The sequence below is a fragment of the Hydra vulgaris genome, chromosome 12, assembly GCF_038396675.1.
Source record: "Hydra vulgaris chromosome 12, alternate assembly HydraT2T_AEP".
Lineage (NCBI taxonomy): Eukaryota > Metazoa > Cnidaria > Hydrozoa > Anthoathecata > Hydridae > Hydra > Hydra vulgaris.
In genome coordinates this window covers 47,642,946-47,662,099 of record NC_088931.1, presented here as the reverse complement: position 1 = coordinate 47,662,099, position 19,154 = coordinate 47,642,946, and the positions used below count along the sequence as shown (strand labels likewise).

At 29.3% G+C, this 19,154-nt stretch overlaps 2 protein-coding genes across 4 annotated transcripts in view; one reads left to right on the top strand and one right to left on the bottom strand.

Moving 5' to 3' along the window:
* The window catches only part of LOC100213042 (SH3 and multiple ankyrin repeat domains protein 2), a 36,709-nt gene extending 36,410 nt beyond the window's left edge, over positions 1-299 (top strand). For all 3 annotated transcript variants that reach the window (XM_065813509.1, XM_065813510.1, XM_065813508.1), the window contains one exon: positions 17-299. In XM_065813509.1, coding sequence (XP_065669581.1) covers positions 17-284 — 268 coding nt within the window. In that variant the 3' untranslated portion in view covers positions 285-299. The remainder of the gene's footprint in view (positions 1-16) is intronic.
* Positions 300-8,221: 7,922 nt separating this feature from the next.
* LOC100209584 (HHIP-like protein 2) lies at positions 8,222-10,904 on the bottom strand. The gene is made up of 2 exons (XM_065813507.1): positions 9,921-10,904; positions 8,222-9,311 (listed from the first exon to the last, which is right to left on the bottom strand). Exons 1-2 carry the CDS (start codon positions 10,751-10,753, stop codon positions 8,264-8,266), a joined length of 1,881 nt encoding a protein of 626 aa, XP_065669579.1. The 5' UTR covers positions 10,754-10,904; the 3' UTR covers positions 8,222-8,263.
* Positions 10,905-19,154: the final 8,250 nt, after the last annotated feature.

Sequence of the window (19,154 nt, the reverse complement as noted above, 5' to 3'; positions counted from 1 at the left end):
TATCTTTTAAATTTAGGAATGATGCCGCATTGGTATTACCAATGACTATTTTACCAAGGAAGATAGCTGAAAAACATTTTAGGGAATGGACAGTAAATGATGTTGGGGATTGGTTGGATTATTTAAATTTAGGCCAATATAAAAAAACTTTTTCAGACAACGACATAATGGGAAATCATCTTTCTGATCTTACAAAGGATGAACTAAGAGAGTTAGGTGTGGATAAATTGGGTCATCGAAAAACTATAGATGATGCCATAAAAAAACTTTTAATCAGTAGTTAATGCATTGAATCTTTATAATATATGCATGTTTGTGTTTATGTACATACATACACACACGCACACATAAACACGCGCGCGTGGGATATTATCGGCGAATTTTGGGAAGGATTTAGCAAAGACAAAGTCTAATTGCATCTGTGTTATTTAGCCTTTCGCGAAATTTTCGGTAAGCAAATTTTGTGTTGTATTTCTGCGGTTAATTGTATGTATGCATGTATATGTATGTGTTTATATATATATATATATATATATATATATATATATATATATATATATATATATATATATATATATATATATATATACATGTCTGTGTGTGTGAAAGTGTGTGTATTTTTTTTTTTTTTTGGAAAATGGAAATCGTTACTTTTTTTTTCCATAACAGAATGACTCCTATATTAGTATTTGTTGATTTCTGTCTTTTTTTTTTCTCATTTATTGTTTTCTTATGGAAATAAAATATAAACTTAAAAACGAACTATTTACGCGAAGATTTTAATATATTATTCTTTAAGATTATGATTATATTTTTGTATTTAACAAATATTCAAAATGGAAAGAATTTTTATTTTTGCAGAAAAAATATCTTGAAAAAAAGGTGTTATATGACTGTACTTATTGGTTTTATTTTCATGAAGTGCTATTTTCATGAAGTGTTAATGATTTCCGAATACAGTTAGTTGTGAATGCAAACTTTTTTCCCAACTGGAGTAGTAAAATGCGCTAGTTTACAAGCAGTTCTGCGAGCAGAAGTAAGTAAGAGCATTTTATAATGCAGCCAATATAAAATGAATGTGTGTATTGACAATATTTAAAAGGCATTACAATGGACCATGGGTGATAAAGTTTTATGTATCAGAGTAAAATGCAGTTTTTGATCATGTCACTAGGATCCAGGTAGTATAAGATATTTGAGAAACAATCAACAGTTGTGAAACTAATCCAGCTCCACTCCTTTTTAGAAAACCTCTTCTGGATATTTTAGAATCGATAACTCTCCATTGGATCGATTATCATTCTCCATTGGTGACTTACTAACATGACTTTGCTTGTCTTAATGCTGGATGTCGATATACTGTCATATCAATATTAGGTTCGAAAATAATAAAATATAGTTCTTCTTTTGTATTACATCGACACTCATGGTGGAGAAAACTACTGCAAGGGTTATAGGTAGTGATCAGGTAAGTCAATATAGACTGAAGAGTAAATGGTTTAGTGAAGCTAAAGGAAGATCCCCTTATGCAATAGTTTGTTATATATCTTGCAAATAAAGATGAAAATAGAAACATCTAGATAGTTTAAACCATTTATGTAAAGAAATGGTTATGTAAAAAAGAGGTTGATCAGTTAAAAAAGTCACGTGTCAAAATAAACTTGGAAAATGCTATAAACTTTTTTTAACAGTGTTAGTCACTACGGCGATCCGAGTTAAAATCTATTTATGGTAGTCTTTAGTTCTCTAAAATAATAATTTTTGTTTTTTATTTGTTAATGAATTGCTTCTAATTTATCTTCTTCTGATTTATTCAGCCTCATGCGTAATGGGGTATATAATAGGGAATGTCATACTTCTTAAAAATTTTAAGCTTTCAAAATGAAAATTTTGAGGAATGTTTTATCTTGTGGTTGGTAGGTATTTCTAAGCAACATTGAATTTAAAAATGACATTTCAGCAATTGGGTATACTCTAAGCTTAAATATGTTTATGCTTATGTCAAATGGCAATGTTTTGTAAAATATTGCAAAATGAAAGTTGTAAATTTTACATGGTTATAATTTTCGGACACTAAAAGGTTTTTAAAAACATGTTAATGAATTTCCTAGAAAAATCATACCATCAAAAAAACAAAAAATGTTATGGACACCAATAGATTTATTTGAATTTGCTAAGTTTACATATAATTATAAAAAAACACATTCAAATGGACATTAAATATTTCACTAAAATTGAGCTTTATCATCAACAAAACAGTTCCATCTTTCTTGGATTTCAAACTTGTAACAATATCTCTGAAGATTTTGTTAGGAATTTTATAGATACAAGTTACACAGACCTGTGCTCTATTCTTGTACTAATAAAACTATTGTTTCTCTAAAATACAAACGAAAGCTACTGTATTAGTCACTTTCTTTTCGACTCTTTAACAAGACTAGGTGTGGAAAGGGAAGTAAGGTACTTCCATAGGAGAATCTTTTGTCTTCTCTAAATATTTTTTGTCGCGTTAATTGTGAGTTCCACTCCAAGATTTGTTCATTACTCCATTGAATGAGTTCAGGGAAACATATAGCGTCATGGAAATATATATCCTTTAACCTTCATAACCATGTTGATTGGAAAAGTTCTATTTTTTTTTTTGATGAGCAGAGAAAATTAAAAGGGACTCAGAATGAGTATAAAATGCCCCATATTGAATAGATTATAGTTAAAAATTAGTTAAAATCTTAAAAACTAGTTAAATATTAGTTAAAATCAAATTAAAGACAAAATTACTTAAATAAAATATCATAATGACTGATTTTTCAATCACAAATAATATGCATTCATATTATTTTAAGTAGATGTGTCACGTGGGGGTAGCCATTACAATTTTGCCGACAAAAAAAAAAAGTAGTTAACAGTGCCGTTAGGAATAATCAAAAATAATTTGGAGCCAATTTAATTATTTCAAGAGTTATGGGTTTTTACAGTGTGAGATTTTTTACATTTTTTTTTATTTTTCGCGTTCATAGCAACATTAAAATGTTTAATTATACACAGTTAGGAATAATCAAAATAATTTGGAGCCGACTTCATTATATCAAGAGTTATGGGTTTTTACAGTTCGAGATTTTTTACACTTTTTTTATTCTCCGCGTTCTTAGCAACATTCTTAAAGTTTTGAAGGAAGAAATCGAAAATCATTATTGATGTTATTAGATCTTATATTTAATAAAAAAAACTTACAAATGCAAACCGGGTTTTATACAATAATTTTTCAATTAACATGTCTAGTTTAAAATTAATTACAGAAAAAGTATTGATCAATTCATTTCAAAACTTTACAATATTAGTTTATATATAAATATCCGTAAGTGGCAACAGTTATTTCACTGTTTTTCAATGCACATATCTATTTATTGTAGTTTTATTTTCGCAATTATATTTTGGCATTTTTATTTACCGTTTTAGTTATAATCTCTATGATTACAAATATTTAGTTTAAAACAAAAATGAATTTCTGGTTTCTTATTGATTAATTAAATGGAGCGATTAGTTCAAACATTTGAGTATTAATTTTAATTGAGTTGATACTTTTTCTATGCATCAGTCAAATTTCAAGTTTTTCTATTGATCAGCACATTACCTATTTTGTCCCTCACTTTTGGTACCTAAATATAGTTTTTCCGGCATCAGCTGGAAGGAGAAGGGGGCGCAAGAGAAATTTGAAGACGAACAGTATGTATTAATATATTATTTAGGTTAGATTTTTATAGAAGATTTTTTATAAAAGTATTAACATAATATAGAGAAAAAATGTATTTAACTGGTATTTAAATGCAGCTTGTACAAAGAGAATAAAAAATTGACTAAATCATACTGCATTACGAGCAGAGATTTTAAAAAGACAGACATGCAAAAGGCAAAAAATGGATGAAAAAGAAAAAAGAAAGCTGGAGCGAGAATTACGTGTGCTATCTTTAAATGATATGAAGAATTTATATAAGCACTTGTCTAATAAGCAACTTGCTGACTTAAACCACGTAATGTCTGAAAGAATTGTTGGGAGAGAACTCTATCATGAATGGTTTGATACAGCTAATAGTAAGTCAGTCATGTATGATAGGCAAGTAGAAAAAGTAAATAAAAGAAAAGAAGACAGAATCGTATTTCTTAATGAAAAATTGAAGAAACCGATTCAAAAGTTGTTGACTATTGCATGAAAAAGATCCAGCTTGCACCTGATGTTATATCAGGGGAGTTGATATTTTCATAAATTAACTATGTAGTTTTATATGTGCACATATGATGAACTTTTATGATATAATTATTTATTATAAATATATAAATATATATAAATAATTTATATATAAATCATTTAGCTTTATATATAAATAAAGCTAAATGATTTGTTTATTATTTGCATATATAAGTAATATACCGCAAGTGGTGTGGCTTGCAAAATAGGTACAGCAAGTGGTGTGACTTGCAAAAAGGTACTAAGTCATTCCAGGTTAGCCTGCACATGTCAACTTTTTTTTTCTTAATTAGTTTAAATATATTACAGTTTAAAAAGTTGTTTGAGTAAATATCGAATGGATTTTTTCTGAAGATTTAATATAAAATGGAAATGAAATATTCCTCAAAAACTTGAAAACTCCTTTTTTCAAGTTTATCTTTTATCGAAAGATAAAATGGGATCAGATTCACGTATTGACTTTTTGCCCACAAGAATGATCAATTGAAGCAGCCAGTGAGTATTTTAGTGTTTCAAAATATCTAATAATAAAATCCAGATCTTTAGCAAAGAAGGAAGGAGTTCTTGCAGTTCCACAAACTAAACGAGGTGAATAAAAATGCTGCCTGATCAAATAAATAAATTTTATGAAGATGGTGAAAGCTCTCGCCAGATGCCTGGTCAAAATGATTTTGTAAGTATTAGTTAAAAAGTCCAAATGCAAAAGCGACTGCTTTTATCAAGCTTAAAAGGGTTATTTGTCTCATTTAAATTTCTTTATCCAAATGTAAAGTTAGGTTTTTCCAAAGTTTGTGTTCTAAGACCTAAATGATATGTTTTGCCAAACTCATCAGGAACCCATTCTGTGTGCGTTTGTGTCTACCACCAAAATATGAAGTTAATTTTCTTACCCATTAAAATTGATTACCATGAGCTATATTAATTTATCGTTTGTGATATGCAAAACAAAGAATGCAGGTTAGATCGATGTACTCAATATCTTAGAAATACATCTAAATAAGAAAAAAAACTATTTGAACTAATAGGGCAGTTTGAGGAAGAAGATACTATCGAATTTAAGCAATGGGTTACTACTGATAGATCAGATTAAGTTATTCCGTTTGTTAGCAAACCAAATTATGTAAATATGGTGTTGGAAAAACTAGTCAAGTTAAGAGCGCAATTATATATTTCTAAATGCCAATCTAAATATTTAAAAAATTTTAAAGAAGAACTGTCATCAAATAGCTCAATAGTTCTTGGAGATTTTGCAGAAAACTATTGTTTTATTGGGCAAGGTTTCCATTGGAATTACATACAGTGTACATTTCATCCAATAGTTGTGCACTATAAAGAAAATTAAGCGTTGTATTCCACTTCATATTGCATTATATCAGATGATAACAATCATGATGTAGCAATGGTTTTCAAGGTACAAAAATCAATTATCAATAATCTGAAGCAAAAGATTCCTAGTATTGCAAACGTGATCTACTTTTCTGATGGCTGTTCTTTGCAATATGAAAACTGCAAAAATGTTTTTAATCTATGTCAGTATAAATCAGACTATTGAATAGATGCAAAATGGGTTTTCTTTGCAACTAGCCATAGAAAGCAACCTTGTGATGGTAAAGGAAGAGCAGTTAAACGGCTTGTAGCTAAAGTTTGCAGAGAATTTCTACAAATCAATATTAAACTCACTTTACTTTTATTTCAAGTGAAAGTTTGAAACAGATTACTACAACCTGAACAGTTTGATAGAAACGAGATTACTACAACCTGAACAGTTTAATAGAAACAAGATTACTACAACCTGAACAGTTTGATAGAAACAAGATTACTACAACCTGAACAGTTTGATAGAAACAAGATTACTACAACCTGAACAGTTTGATAGAAACAAGATTACTACAACCTGAACAGTTTGATAGAAACAAGATTACTACAACCTGAACAGTTTGATAGAAACAAGATTACTACAACCTGAACAGTTTGATAGAAACAAGATTACTACAACCTGAACAGTTTGATAGAAACAAGATTACTACAACCTGAACAGTTTGATAGAAACAAGATTACTACAACCTGAACAGTTTGATAGAAACAAGATTACTACAACCTGAACAGTTTGATAGAAACAAGATTACTACAACCTGAACAGTTTGATAGAAACAAGATTACTACAACCTGAACAGTTTGATAGAAACAAGATTACTACAACCTGAACAGTTTGATAGAAACAAGATTACTACAACCTGAACAGTTTGATAGAAACAAGATTACTACAACCTGAACAGTTTGATAGAAACAAGATTACTACAACCTGAATAGTTTGATAGAAACAAGATTACTACAACCTGAACAGTTTGATAGAAACAAGATTACTACAACCTGAACAGTTTGATAGAAACAAGATTACTACAACCTGAACAGTTTGATAGAAACAAGATTACTACAACCTGAACAGTTTGATAGAAACAAGATTACTACAACCTGAACAGTTTGATAGAAACAAGATTACTACAACCTGAACAGTTTGATAGAAACAAGATTACTACAACCTGAACAGTTTGATAGAAACAAGATTACTACAACCTGAACAGTTTAAAAATGTGAAACAATACAAGGAACTAGAGACTTTCATGAATTTATTCCTGTATGTGAAAATGAAGTTAAGATGAAATTCTGCAGTGCCAGACACTATGCCTCGTTTGACTTACAAGTTTAGAAATTGTGAGTTTACAAGTTCAGAAATTGTTTTAATAAAATTAATTAAAAAAATTAAAAAAAAAATTTTAATTAATTTTATTAAGTCAAAAAATAGCTCAGTTTTTTTTTGTTTTTTTTTTCCCAGATATCTATATATACTTTAAGAATATGAAGTTTGGAAATAAATAGATCATAACCTTTTCTATAATTCTTCTTAAAGTAAACATGTTTACATTTAAATTTTATTAAAAACGACGATTTACACTTATTGATTTATTAAAAAATATAAAAAATTATTATTTCTGAGCATAATTTTATGGTTTAGCATCTAATAATATGTAGAAAATTTCAAGTCATAAAATAATATAGGTAAGTTAACAACGTCGACATTTACTTTTTACTAAGGACGTTGCTAGGCAGTCTTGACGTAGCATGATAAATAAAAATATTAAATTTGAGACAGAAGATTGATAGATATTTATGTTTAGGCACAACCAGAAAGTAAATTTGTTAGTACATAAACTACTCTAAACAATGTAGACTGAACTTGTTTTAAGTTTTACAGAAGTATATTTATTATAAAGTTTTCAGTTTTATTACAAAATTGACTTAAATATTATTATAAATAGTCGCGTCCATAAGTTTATTAAACAATTAACAACAAGCTCCGTTGAGAAAACGTCTAATCTATTACGTAAAATGCCAAATTTTGACTTTTTAAGTACTTGACTCAAATAATTGCAAATAATTGAAAAGTCAAAATTTGGCATTTGACGTAATAGATTTTACGTAATAGATTTTAAGTTTTCTCAACAGAACTTGTTGAACTTAAACTGTAAAAATTTTACATTTAAATTGTATAATTTAAAATGTAAAAATTTTACAGTTTAAATTCAGTTTCACTATATAGGTTCAGCCCCTCTAAAAATTCAGTTATTCTAAAGATTCAGTTCCTCTTTAGATTTAGCTCCTTTAAAGATTTAGAAACATCTATTAGAAGATAAACATTAAACAAAATTCTACACAAGTTTATTGATAGTAATTTGTTGTAACTTTTAATTGTTAATCTTAACTTTCTTTTTATAATAAATATAAATCCAAAATTTGAAGCAGCCAAGATTGCTAGAAAGTCAGAAAATAATAATAATAAATAAAAATAAAAAGAATTGAATAAAACTGGATTTAGTTCGTTAGTTTTATGTTATTAACTCATTATTTTTACGGACTTCGATATTATGATATTACGATATTACAAATTCAATTAAAACTCTAAAATATAATATAAAACTATTTTTAAAAGCTTATATACTTTTTCGTTTCAGATTAATAAAATTACATACTGCGTGTTTGGATAATGGTTTCTTTTTGTTGTGCTTTATTTTTATTTTTATAAATTTTTCTCCGGTTTATGGTGTTTAATGGGATTGGTTTTTGGGGATTATTTATGCACGTTTCAGGATCTCCTCGTTTTAAAGGATCAACAAGTTTGTATATTTTTCCAAACGATTTTAGAGGATGCGGATACTTAACCGCAAGTATAAATAATTCCCCAGCTTCATTCTCAGCAAAAGACAAAATATGTTTATAATAATTTTGATGTAAACCGTTGTTACATATATTTTTATTAGCAGTTAGAATTAATTTTGATTCCCAGACGCCTTTTTTTTCTTCTGCTAAAAACATTCTTCCATTCATTGTATCAGCGTATAAGTACTTTCCATATAAACTAGGATTTTCGCAACCACGGTAAACGTAGCCACCCACAATCGATTGACCAATACTGTGATTGTAAGATAAAATTGGGAAGTTAAGGTTTTCAAATTTTTGAAAGCAAAGTTTTTCATCATAGCAATTATGTCCTTCAAATGCACGCCACCCATAATTTCCTCCTTTATTAATTAAATTTATTTCTTCAACTTGGTTTTGACCAACATCTCCGCAAAATATCTTTCCAGGAAAAACTCTGTTTTTACTTTTTTGTAGTGAAGTTCCACGATCTTTAGAACAACGCCAGCTATTGCGAACACCAAACGCGTAAATTTCTGGTTTAGTATTACTGTTATTTACGAAAGGATTTTCTTCAGGTATAGAATAAAGAAAATTGTCTGAGTCAACTTCAATACGCAGTAGTTTTCCTAAAAAAGATGACATATTTAATCCATTTCCAATTTCTCCATGTTGATCACCTCTTCCTCCTCCATCTCCAACTGATATATAAAGATAACCATCATCGCCAAAAAGCATCATACCACCATTATGATTATCTTCCGGTTGGTTTATTTCGAGAAGAACTAGCTCTGAATTGTGATCAGCCATATTTGGGTTTAAGGGATCGACTGTAAACTCGCTAATTCGAACAACATGATCATTTGATTTGTTACTGAAAAAAACAACATCTTTTTAGTTACATATATATATATACACACATGCAATAAACAACACGGATGCAAATGCACATAAACACACGCGTGTAGAGTGTAAAAATTGTTTTAAAAAGTGTAAGAAATGTAACTTTACTTATACCTAGACACTCTGTAGGTATAAGTAAAGTTACATTATAAGACTTACTTATACCTGCAGGTATAAGTAAGTTGCGTAGGTATAATAGTCGCGTCAGTTAGTAAACTCTGTACTAAGAGACATTAAAATGAACTTGACTCTTACTTTAGTTCACTTTGTACTAAAGGTCACTAGAAAAAACGCGAGTATTATTAAATAAAAAGGTGCGTTAATTTGAGTTTATGTAAATTTTGAATTTGATAAAAACCTTTGTGGTTTGAAGTTACAACTCTCAAGCAATAAACGAGTAAAACAACTTTTCACTAAAAATCTCAGGAGGCACTATAAAGCGTTCCATAGTAATATAAATGGTTATATATAAAAACTTAAGTTTATAACTTCTTTTTTTTAATTTTAAGAATCTTTTAGATAATTTATATATAAACTTATAAAAATATAATTTTAAAAACGATCTGTTTAACAAACAAACCTGCTTAATGGGTAACTTTTTTTTTCTGCCGAGTAATATAGAAAAAACCTTCCGTTGGTTTTATATTGTGGATGAAAAACTAAACATAAAAGACCTCGTTCATCCCAAGCAGATCCCGAGTTCAACACTTTTTCTGTTATGTTTAAAAATGGTTTTTCATATTTCATTCCATTATGGTCAACAATAAAAACTGTTCCTCTCTGCTCAACTATAAATAAACGTTGAGAGCCATCATTTGAGTGTGTGCCAAATAGAGGGTTAAAGTAACTTTCTCTTGATGTTTCAACGCAAAGAAAGACTGTGTTATTTGAGGTTTCAGTCTCTGTATCATTTGGAAGAAACTTTATACTCGGATAGCAGTATGGATTGGAGATTTGAGCCCACTCACAAAAACTAAGGTTTAAAGAGCTGTTTATAAAGTTTGTGAGACCATCGTTTCGATAAATCTGCGAGAGAAGTGAACGGCAGTTCTCAAAAAACTCATAACAAAAATTTTTGCATAAACCAGGAAACAAAAAGCCCTTCTCGGCTCGAGTACTTTTGATCTCAATGTCGAAAATGTGTGCAGCGTAAGGATGACATTCTAAACATAGCATATCTTTGATTGAGTAAAAACAAGAAGCATTATTATTAAAGTTCCTTATTATGTAATTATATTCGCGTTCAATATATTTATCTTTTAAAGAAGTACAACAACCGTATTGCGAGTATTCACGGCAGAAGTTAATTTCTATGGGCTTAAAAGGTGGGCGAAAGTCAAGACACTGAGGATGTCCATCTGAACGACAGATACTTGCAAAAAGCAATATTAGATTTAATATAGATAATATCATAATTTCAAACTCATACCAAACCCAATTAGTTTCAGATCATAAAGTAACATTTTATTTTAACACGTTTAAACATAAATTTCATAAAGTGAATTAAAACATTTTCTATAACAAGAACATTGCGGATTAAGTTGATTTTTATGTAAATAAAAACAACGTTATTTTTAAAATTTTTAACAAAGCTGTAAAAATAAAAAGATGTTTACCCGCATTGTTATATAAATCAACGAAGTTGATTTATATATTAGTTATATACTAGTTAAATTTTGGATAAATTGAATAGTTTTTTTCAGTACCGAAGAAATGGTTAATTACGGATTAATCCTTATTACGGAAACATTTATAAAACTTTGTAACTTAATATTTATTTAAAATTAATTCATTTTTTTTTTTGAATAAATAAAAAAGAGTGCAAACCAAATAGAACAATTTAAAAAAAAAAAAATTATAGTATATTATTGCGATCGAGCTTAAATTCAATTGGAAATCTATATATCATTATTCCAGTTTATGCTTAATGCCGTTAGCTACTGAGTTAGTTACGATTCTGTAAATTTCTAAAAGTATTAATTTTTCCAAACTGCGCGTCTCATTATCCCTTTAATGAACGTTTAACGTCGATGAATCTCTAACATCATTTTTCTGTTTTCTCTATCTATTCTGTACCTATTTCTAAACTACGCGCGTTGTTTGTTGAGAAAGACCACGAGGTCTTTCAACAAACTGTGTGTCTTTGTGTAAAAGCGTTTAATTTTTTGTTTTTACGTTTTAGTTTATTTTTAATAAATTTTTTTTGGTATGTTGTTTATAAATATGATTTTAGCTTTACTTTAAATTTTTTTAAAAGCTTCAAAGATTTTAGCGCAATCAAGTAAGTGCTTCTTTTTGTTCGAAGTGAACAAATGAACAAACGAAGTTCGATGGTGAACATAGAATACTTTGAACTTTTAAACCTAGAACACTTTGAACACTTAGAACACTTTGAACGAGCATAGAGCACTTTGAACTTTTGAACATAGAACACTTTTGAACATAGAACACTTTGAACTTTTGAACATAGAATACTTTGAACACTTTGAACACTTAGAACACTTTGAACACTTAGAACACTTTGAACACTTAGAACACTTAGAACACTTTGAACACTTAGAACACTTTGAACACTTAGAACACGTAAAACACTTTGAACACTTAGAACACTTTTAACGATCGTCAGCTAATAACTACAAAAATGCTTGCAGAAATAAAATTAAAAAATCAAACTTATCGGCTGTACCCTATCATAACTGTGTAGACCAACCACTTATCGATCTACCAGATGAAACAAAGGTTATAAAAGTTCTTGCTTCGATGGTGCTAAACCTTCTCAGAGGAAACGCCAACAGACTTTTTAATTGTCTTGATTCACATACAAAATCTAAAGAACTTTGTTTAAAAGCGGAGAAGTGAAATAAAAACCTGGGCTTTAAAAGACCAAGGCTTAATGGTGGGGAATTTATGGGAGGACAGTGTTCAAAACTTCTTGATAATATAGATATTTTGAACGATTTGATCAAGTCTTTTTCACTTGATCGCGATGAACATCTTTTTTTCTTAACGAAATAAAAATAAAAGATTATCAAGAAGCCTACTGTAAACTTGGATTAAGAATATCACCTAAAGTATAACATGCAGTAAAATTAAAAAAAAATGATATCAAGTAATTATTCAAACAAAGTTCTAGGCTATTGGAGCAAACAAGCTTCTGAATCTATTCATCATAATTTTAGTCAGTTCTGGGAAAATGGTTACAAGGTATTCGAATGTCGCAATAATTATTCAAATATATATATATATATATATATATATATATATATATATATATATATATATATATATATATATATATATATAATTAAAGACCACTCATTTTTAAGTTGGTTTCTTAATTTTTAAATTAAAATTAAGAAGATTCTAATTGACATATTAAATTTTGTTTTTTTAAATCTTGTAATTAAGACATTCGGATTAAAGTGGTATACTTTTTTTAATATAATTCTAATTAATTAGCGTTTAACTTATTAAAAAACTGATGAGTACTTATTAATCTTCTTTAAATAAATTGGACAAAATTTAACGACCACTTTCAAATCTTGTATTTGCACTTATTAAAAATAATAATCCGTTATTTGTTTTAACTGTCTTAATTGCTTATTACGTTGGCTATAAAATAAAATGTGGAAACCTGAGTTTCGATATCAAATAAACATTTATTTTTGAATTGCAAAAAGCATATTAAAATATTGGAAAAATGCGTGCAAAGATCGAAGAAAAGACAGATACACGGCTCTTGTATTAAAAGAAGAAGGCTATAGCATCAGACAAATAGCAGAAAAGCTTGGAAGGTCTCACTCTTGCATTATTAACATAATTCAACGATACAAAGACCCGTGCAATTAATGATCGTCATAGGACTGGACGCAATAAAATTTCAAATGACCGTGATGTTCGCTCGTTAGTGAGATTAATGAAAGAAAACAGACAAGCATCATCTACAGGTTTCTCTACAAAATGGACACTGTCAAATGGTCTGAAAGCAAGCCCTAGAACTGTGCAAAGGGTCCTCCACAATTTAAATTATTTATGACGTGCTGCTGCAAAAAAACCACGCTTAAATAAAAAACAAAAATTTGCCAGGAAAGAGTGGTGCAAACTGCATAAAAATTGGTCAACAGATCAGTGGAGCCGTGTGGTCTTTAGTGATGAAATGAACGTTGAGGTAGACAACAGAAAAGGTTGCGTAATGTTGCGTAGACTTCCAAGCAAACGGTTTGATGAATCATGCATTTTGAAACGAACAAAACAAGACAGTGGTTCAATAGGCATTTGGGCCTGTATGAGTGCCTGTGGAGTTAGCGTTTTTCATTTATTCAATGGTAGACTCAACAAAAAAAGGTACATCGAAATTTTGGAAAACTCGCTTATTCCTAGCATTGATTTATGGCAGTTGCAAGATGGATTTATTTTCCAGCAAAATAATGCGCCGTGTCATAAAGCGCATGTTGTAAGCGATTGGTTAAGTTCTAATAAAATTCAAGTGCTTCCAAGGCCTGCCAATAGTCCAGACTTGAATCCAATAGAGAATTTATGGTCGTGGCTTGATCACAATCTTGGTAAAGAACAACTTTACAATTTGGAAGATTTGAAATCTTCTATCTCTCATCATTTAAAAAATGTGCCTGATGAAGTAATCAAAACTTTAATGAACTCAATGCCAGAACGAGTACAAGAGTGCTTGAAACAAATGGAGGAAGAACACGTTTCTAAATTATTTTTTTTATTGCTTTTTGAAATATTTTTGAAACTGGTCTTAAAATTTTGTCTAATTTTTTTTCCCATTTATATTTTTTACTAGTCAGTTTTTTAATGTTTTAACATTATTTTGTAAAAAAATTATAAATTCTTTTATAATAAATATAAAATACAATAAAAATTCTTTCTAAAAATGTTTTTCTTTTTTTGATACCTTTTTCCAAAATAAAATTATACTAAGGTTAAAAATAAATTTTGAAAAAAAAAGAGTGGTCTTTAATTTTTGGCCACCGCTGTATATATATATATATATATATATATATATATATATATATATATATATATATATTATATATATATATATATATATATATATATATATATATATATATATATATATATATATATATATATATAAATTATTATATATATATATAATTTATTATATATGCATATATAATTTATTATATATATATAATTTATTATATATATATATAATTTATTATATATAAATATAATTTATTATATACATATATAATTTATTATATATATATAATTTATTATATATATATATATATATATATATATATATATATATATATATATATATATATAATTTATTATATATAAATATAATTTATTATATACATATATAATTTATTATATATATATAATTTATTATATATATATAATTTATTATATATATATATATATATATATATAAAATTTATTATATATATGTTAGGGTGGCTCTTAGCTGTATTGAAATTTTCGAAAGTGAAAATTTTGCACCTCCCAATCCCTGATCCTGTTCCAATCAATCAAATAAGTAGAATCGTGCAAAATTTCAGCTCAATCGGACAACTGCAAGGCGACTCTCAAATGCCTTTAAGTTGGAACATAATATGCATAATGATTAATTCCGTTCAAAAGTGACATACTCTTGTCTATATCGACCATGTTCTTATTTACTACACCAAAAAGCTATAAGGCAAAAGCATTTTCATGTACAACAATAACGTCCATAGAATCAAAATATAATGTAAACCAATGAACCTTGAACATTACTGTTTCATAAGACAGGATTTAGTAGCAGTTGGGTACTTTTTACGGTCTCCGGCAACGATCTGTAAAACAAATTGTTTCTCAATTTCGTCTTTGGTGAGAATGTTTTTATAATCCTGAATGAGTTTGACCCTCTTTCCGCAACATCATTCACAACCACTATTTTCTTAAGTTTTTCAATTCCACTTTTGTCCCCCGGATCATCCTTCCATACTGAAGGGTCTTTGTTCAGAAAATTGGTGCTGAGAGAAAATCTATTGAAGAATGTTTTTGTACCAGGAGTTAACAGAGATGGAAACTCGTTCCATCGAATGTTTGGAAAGGAAGAAAAGTCTTTTTCGGGAAGAATGTATCTCTTGACTTGATTTTTTTGTTCCTCCGCTTCTTCATCTTTGTCGAGCAAAACTTGAGCCATATTTGCCTTAACTGCTGGTGGACATTGTCATCAAATAAGTCGAGAGCAACAGTTTCGGGAACTAAGTACCAGAGGTGGTTATAAAATTTTTTGCAGCAGCTTTACTGACTTGTGGATCTATGTCTCGATAATTAATCAGTTAGCACATGAATAGGAAATCATGATATGGTGCTGTAATTGCTTCTGATGAGAGAACATACATATTCTACTTAAGGGTTCTTCTCTGTATGTGATAACTAAAATTGATTTTGAAACAGGTATATCTTGAATGCATAAATTGCCTTTGCCATCCATCTAGCATGACTTACAGCTCCTGGCATAACGAAACGATTACGATTACGATTGGTTACGAAACGATATTCCGTTCTTCGGAATGCCACCAAGAAAGATCATTGTTAACTCCAACAATTCTCGGTAATCATCTCTCTGGTGTTTTTGTGTAGAAAGGTAGTGTTCAATAAATCCAAGAATGGTAGAGCGGACATCATCAGGCACTTCATTACTACCAGTTATAAAAACGTTCTTGTCGAGTTTCGTCCAGGCTTCTCTAAATCTTTTAAAAAGCGTCATGTCCGGAGAAGAAATTGCACCCATCAGTGACTCGAAACAGCTCCTCAAAACTAACTCAAAAATATGGTGACGGCAAGGGACAATAGGTCACGATTGAACAACTTTTCTAGGTTTGTACAGGCAACATTTACTCAACCTGTGTTGCTTGCTGTCATATCACAGCAAATTGCCTGAATTTTGTCGGTTAAACCCCACTTCTCCACTGCTTGATAAGCAGCCATAGCTTGCCCTTCACCTGAAGATGTTTGGATTTCAGGGACTCCCAACAATTGCTCCTTGCCTTGAAAAGTTATTATTGCCAGTCTATCTACCTTTTCAACACCAGTGAGTGCTGGGAGCAGCTTTCCATCCCAGTGTAGCACTAATTCTTGGCAATCATTTAGGTTAAAGTTTTGCTGAATTTCTGAGTGTCTTGCTTCTCTAAATTTGAAAAGAAGTGCGATTTATCACCAGGTTTTCAGTATCACATCCGAAAGCTTCTGCAGCAGCCATTAATATGTAAACCCCATTTCTGTCAGTAATTTTACACCTATAAAAAATTTCTGCGAGACGGGGAGTGAAAAATGACAATGTACCTTGTGTTGTTGGAACTTTTGCTGTTGCTCCTCCTGTTGATATTTGCTGAACGATGGCGGATGAACTTTAACTGTCGTCACCACTATCAATGTCTTCACTGCTTGATGCTGAATAATCAGTTTTTGATGTAGAAAGCTTATGAGTACCAAAATGTTGTTCCATTTCTTCATAAGACCTTTTTCTCCTGGCAGTTTCCATTGCAGTGCGAATCAGTGCTCTTTTTTCCTTGTGTTTTAGTTCGTGATCCACACCAAGCATAGACCCTGGTCGTCCTTTTTGGCGCTGAAGGATTAAGAAATTTTTGTCCTCTTCATTTTTCATCTGTTCCAAAGCTTCTGAATGAGCGATGTCAAACAGACCATCCATATTGTCTAGACAGATATTTCTTTTTTCTTTGTCTTTGCCTGCATCTCTCGTCAAATTCTTTTGTAAGCCTTTTTATTTATCGTACAGTTTCAGTAACTTCTCAACACAGTGGTCAGTTCTTTTAGTAGGAATTCGTGCTTTTTGCCAAAAAATGGAAACTTCTTGAATTACCAGTATTGCACTTTCCTTTGTTGTAAGCTCTACAACTCTTACATTGTAAAAGAAAACGCGTAAAACTTGCCGGTTCGAAGGCAATTTTTCTATGACGCTTTGATTTGAAATGTGGCCAACAAGACAGACATGAAAATCTTTTCTTAACTTCTGTGACGAACTCTGAGACGAACTTGATGCCATTTTACTGTCTAAAAGAAGACAATCTAAAAGTCACTTTACACGAGCAGCACAAACAGTTTTGAAAACAGTTTTTAAACTTTTCACCTCAAAAATGACTCTCAGGGCAAAAATTTCGAAACTTCATGGATGATGAGGGTCAACTTAAAGTTGTCCGATTACGCTAAAATTTTCTATAGATCATTGTTTTCATGATTGGAACAAGAAATGGGGTTGGGAGCTAAACAATTTGAAAGTTAAAAATAAGGGCCACCCTAATATATATATAATTTATTATATATATATAATAATAATATATTAACTATATATATAATTTATTGTGAAAAGTTGGTTTGTAAAATATGAAACAGTTATTAGCTTGTTATGCTAAATATCACTTAAAACCTCAACAAAAAAACTAAAATCTACTTTTTATTTGTGTCCGAGTGACACATATAAAAAGTAGATTTTAATATGATTGTGGACCCAATCATATTAAAACTCGAAGAACACGCCCTTAATGTAATACCCTTTAAACGTTTTTGAACTTTTTTTTTTTTTCATATTTATTGCAATCAAAATTTATCGACAAATTTTAAATATCATACAACTTTCATCTTCTAAATTACATCTTACGTTTCTTAATTACATCTTTCATGTTCTATATTACATCTTACGTTTCTTAATTACAACTTTCAAGTTTTAAATTACATCTTACTTTTTTTAATTACATCTTTAATGTTCTATATTACATCTTAGGTTTCTTAATTACAAGTTTTATCTTCTCAATTACATCTTACATTTCTTAATTACAACTTTCAAGTTCTAAATTACATCTTGAAAAGGTGTATAAGTAATAACTTTTTAACGAGAAGAGATTTTTGTATAAAATTTTAAATCTGTCGATTAATTTTAGTCTCCGATCGTTGCAATTTTTTCTAAAACATTCTTATTTTGCATTAGTATGATTATTACAAAATTTTATGAAAGCACCATTTGTGGAAGTTATCTATCTTAAATACTAAAAATTCTGACAAAGTACGTTGGTTTCGAAAATGTAATCCGTTTATGGTGTACTTATTTTTCCGTAAGAAATATTTCCACTAGGATGAGTGTTTGATCTTTTTCTCTTTTTTTCAGCTTTTAATTTTTGTTTAGCTTTTTCGGTTTATTAATATTTCTGTTTGCTATATGTCTGTCTTCTAAAAGATTATTTATTGTTAAAGATGGAAACAATAGTTGATGATATTAAAAAAACGGTGAAAACATCAATAATAGCAAAGGTTTGTATCTATCTTTAATTTGCTTCTTCTTTGCAGTTTCATCTTTATCCATTTTCAATTTGTTTTTAATGGCTAAATTGTATTGAAGTAAGTTGCATTTTAATTGAATTTTATCATTTAATTTGCAGTTTGAATATCTTTTTAAAAAACTAAAATTTGATATTTTAGGTTAGTTAAGTCATATTTTGCGTACGTAAACTAACAATAGGGTATGGCAAATAGTAAACCTTTTTCAAAAAGTTTAAGTTAACGAGTGTTTCCTAAAGTGAAATTCTGCCCTGAAAAGAAATTTTTTCAAAAAAAACCGGCGGCCACCGCCTCAAACTTTAAGTACTGAAGCCACAACCATGGCCTCCAATATCTTTTTTTATAAGATTTTGAGGTTCCTGAATTCAATTCTGCAGTCATTTTATTCATACAAAGTACCACAAGCTTGATATCCTAATAATCTGGACTTTTTACTATAAAAAACGGTGATACGCCAATACAATAATCGGTAAACGATTTG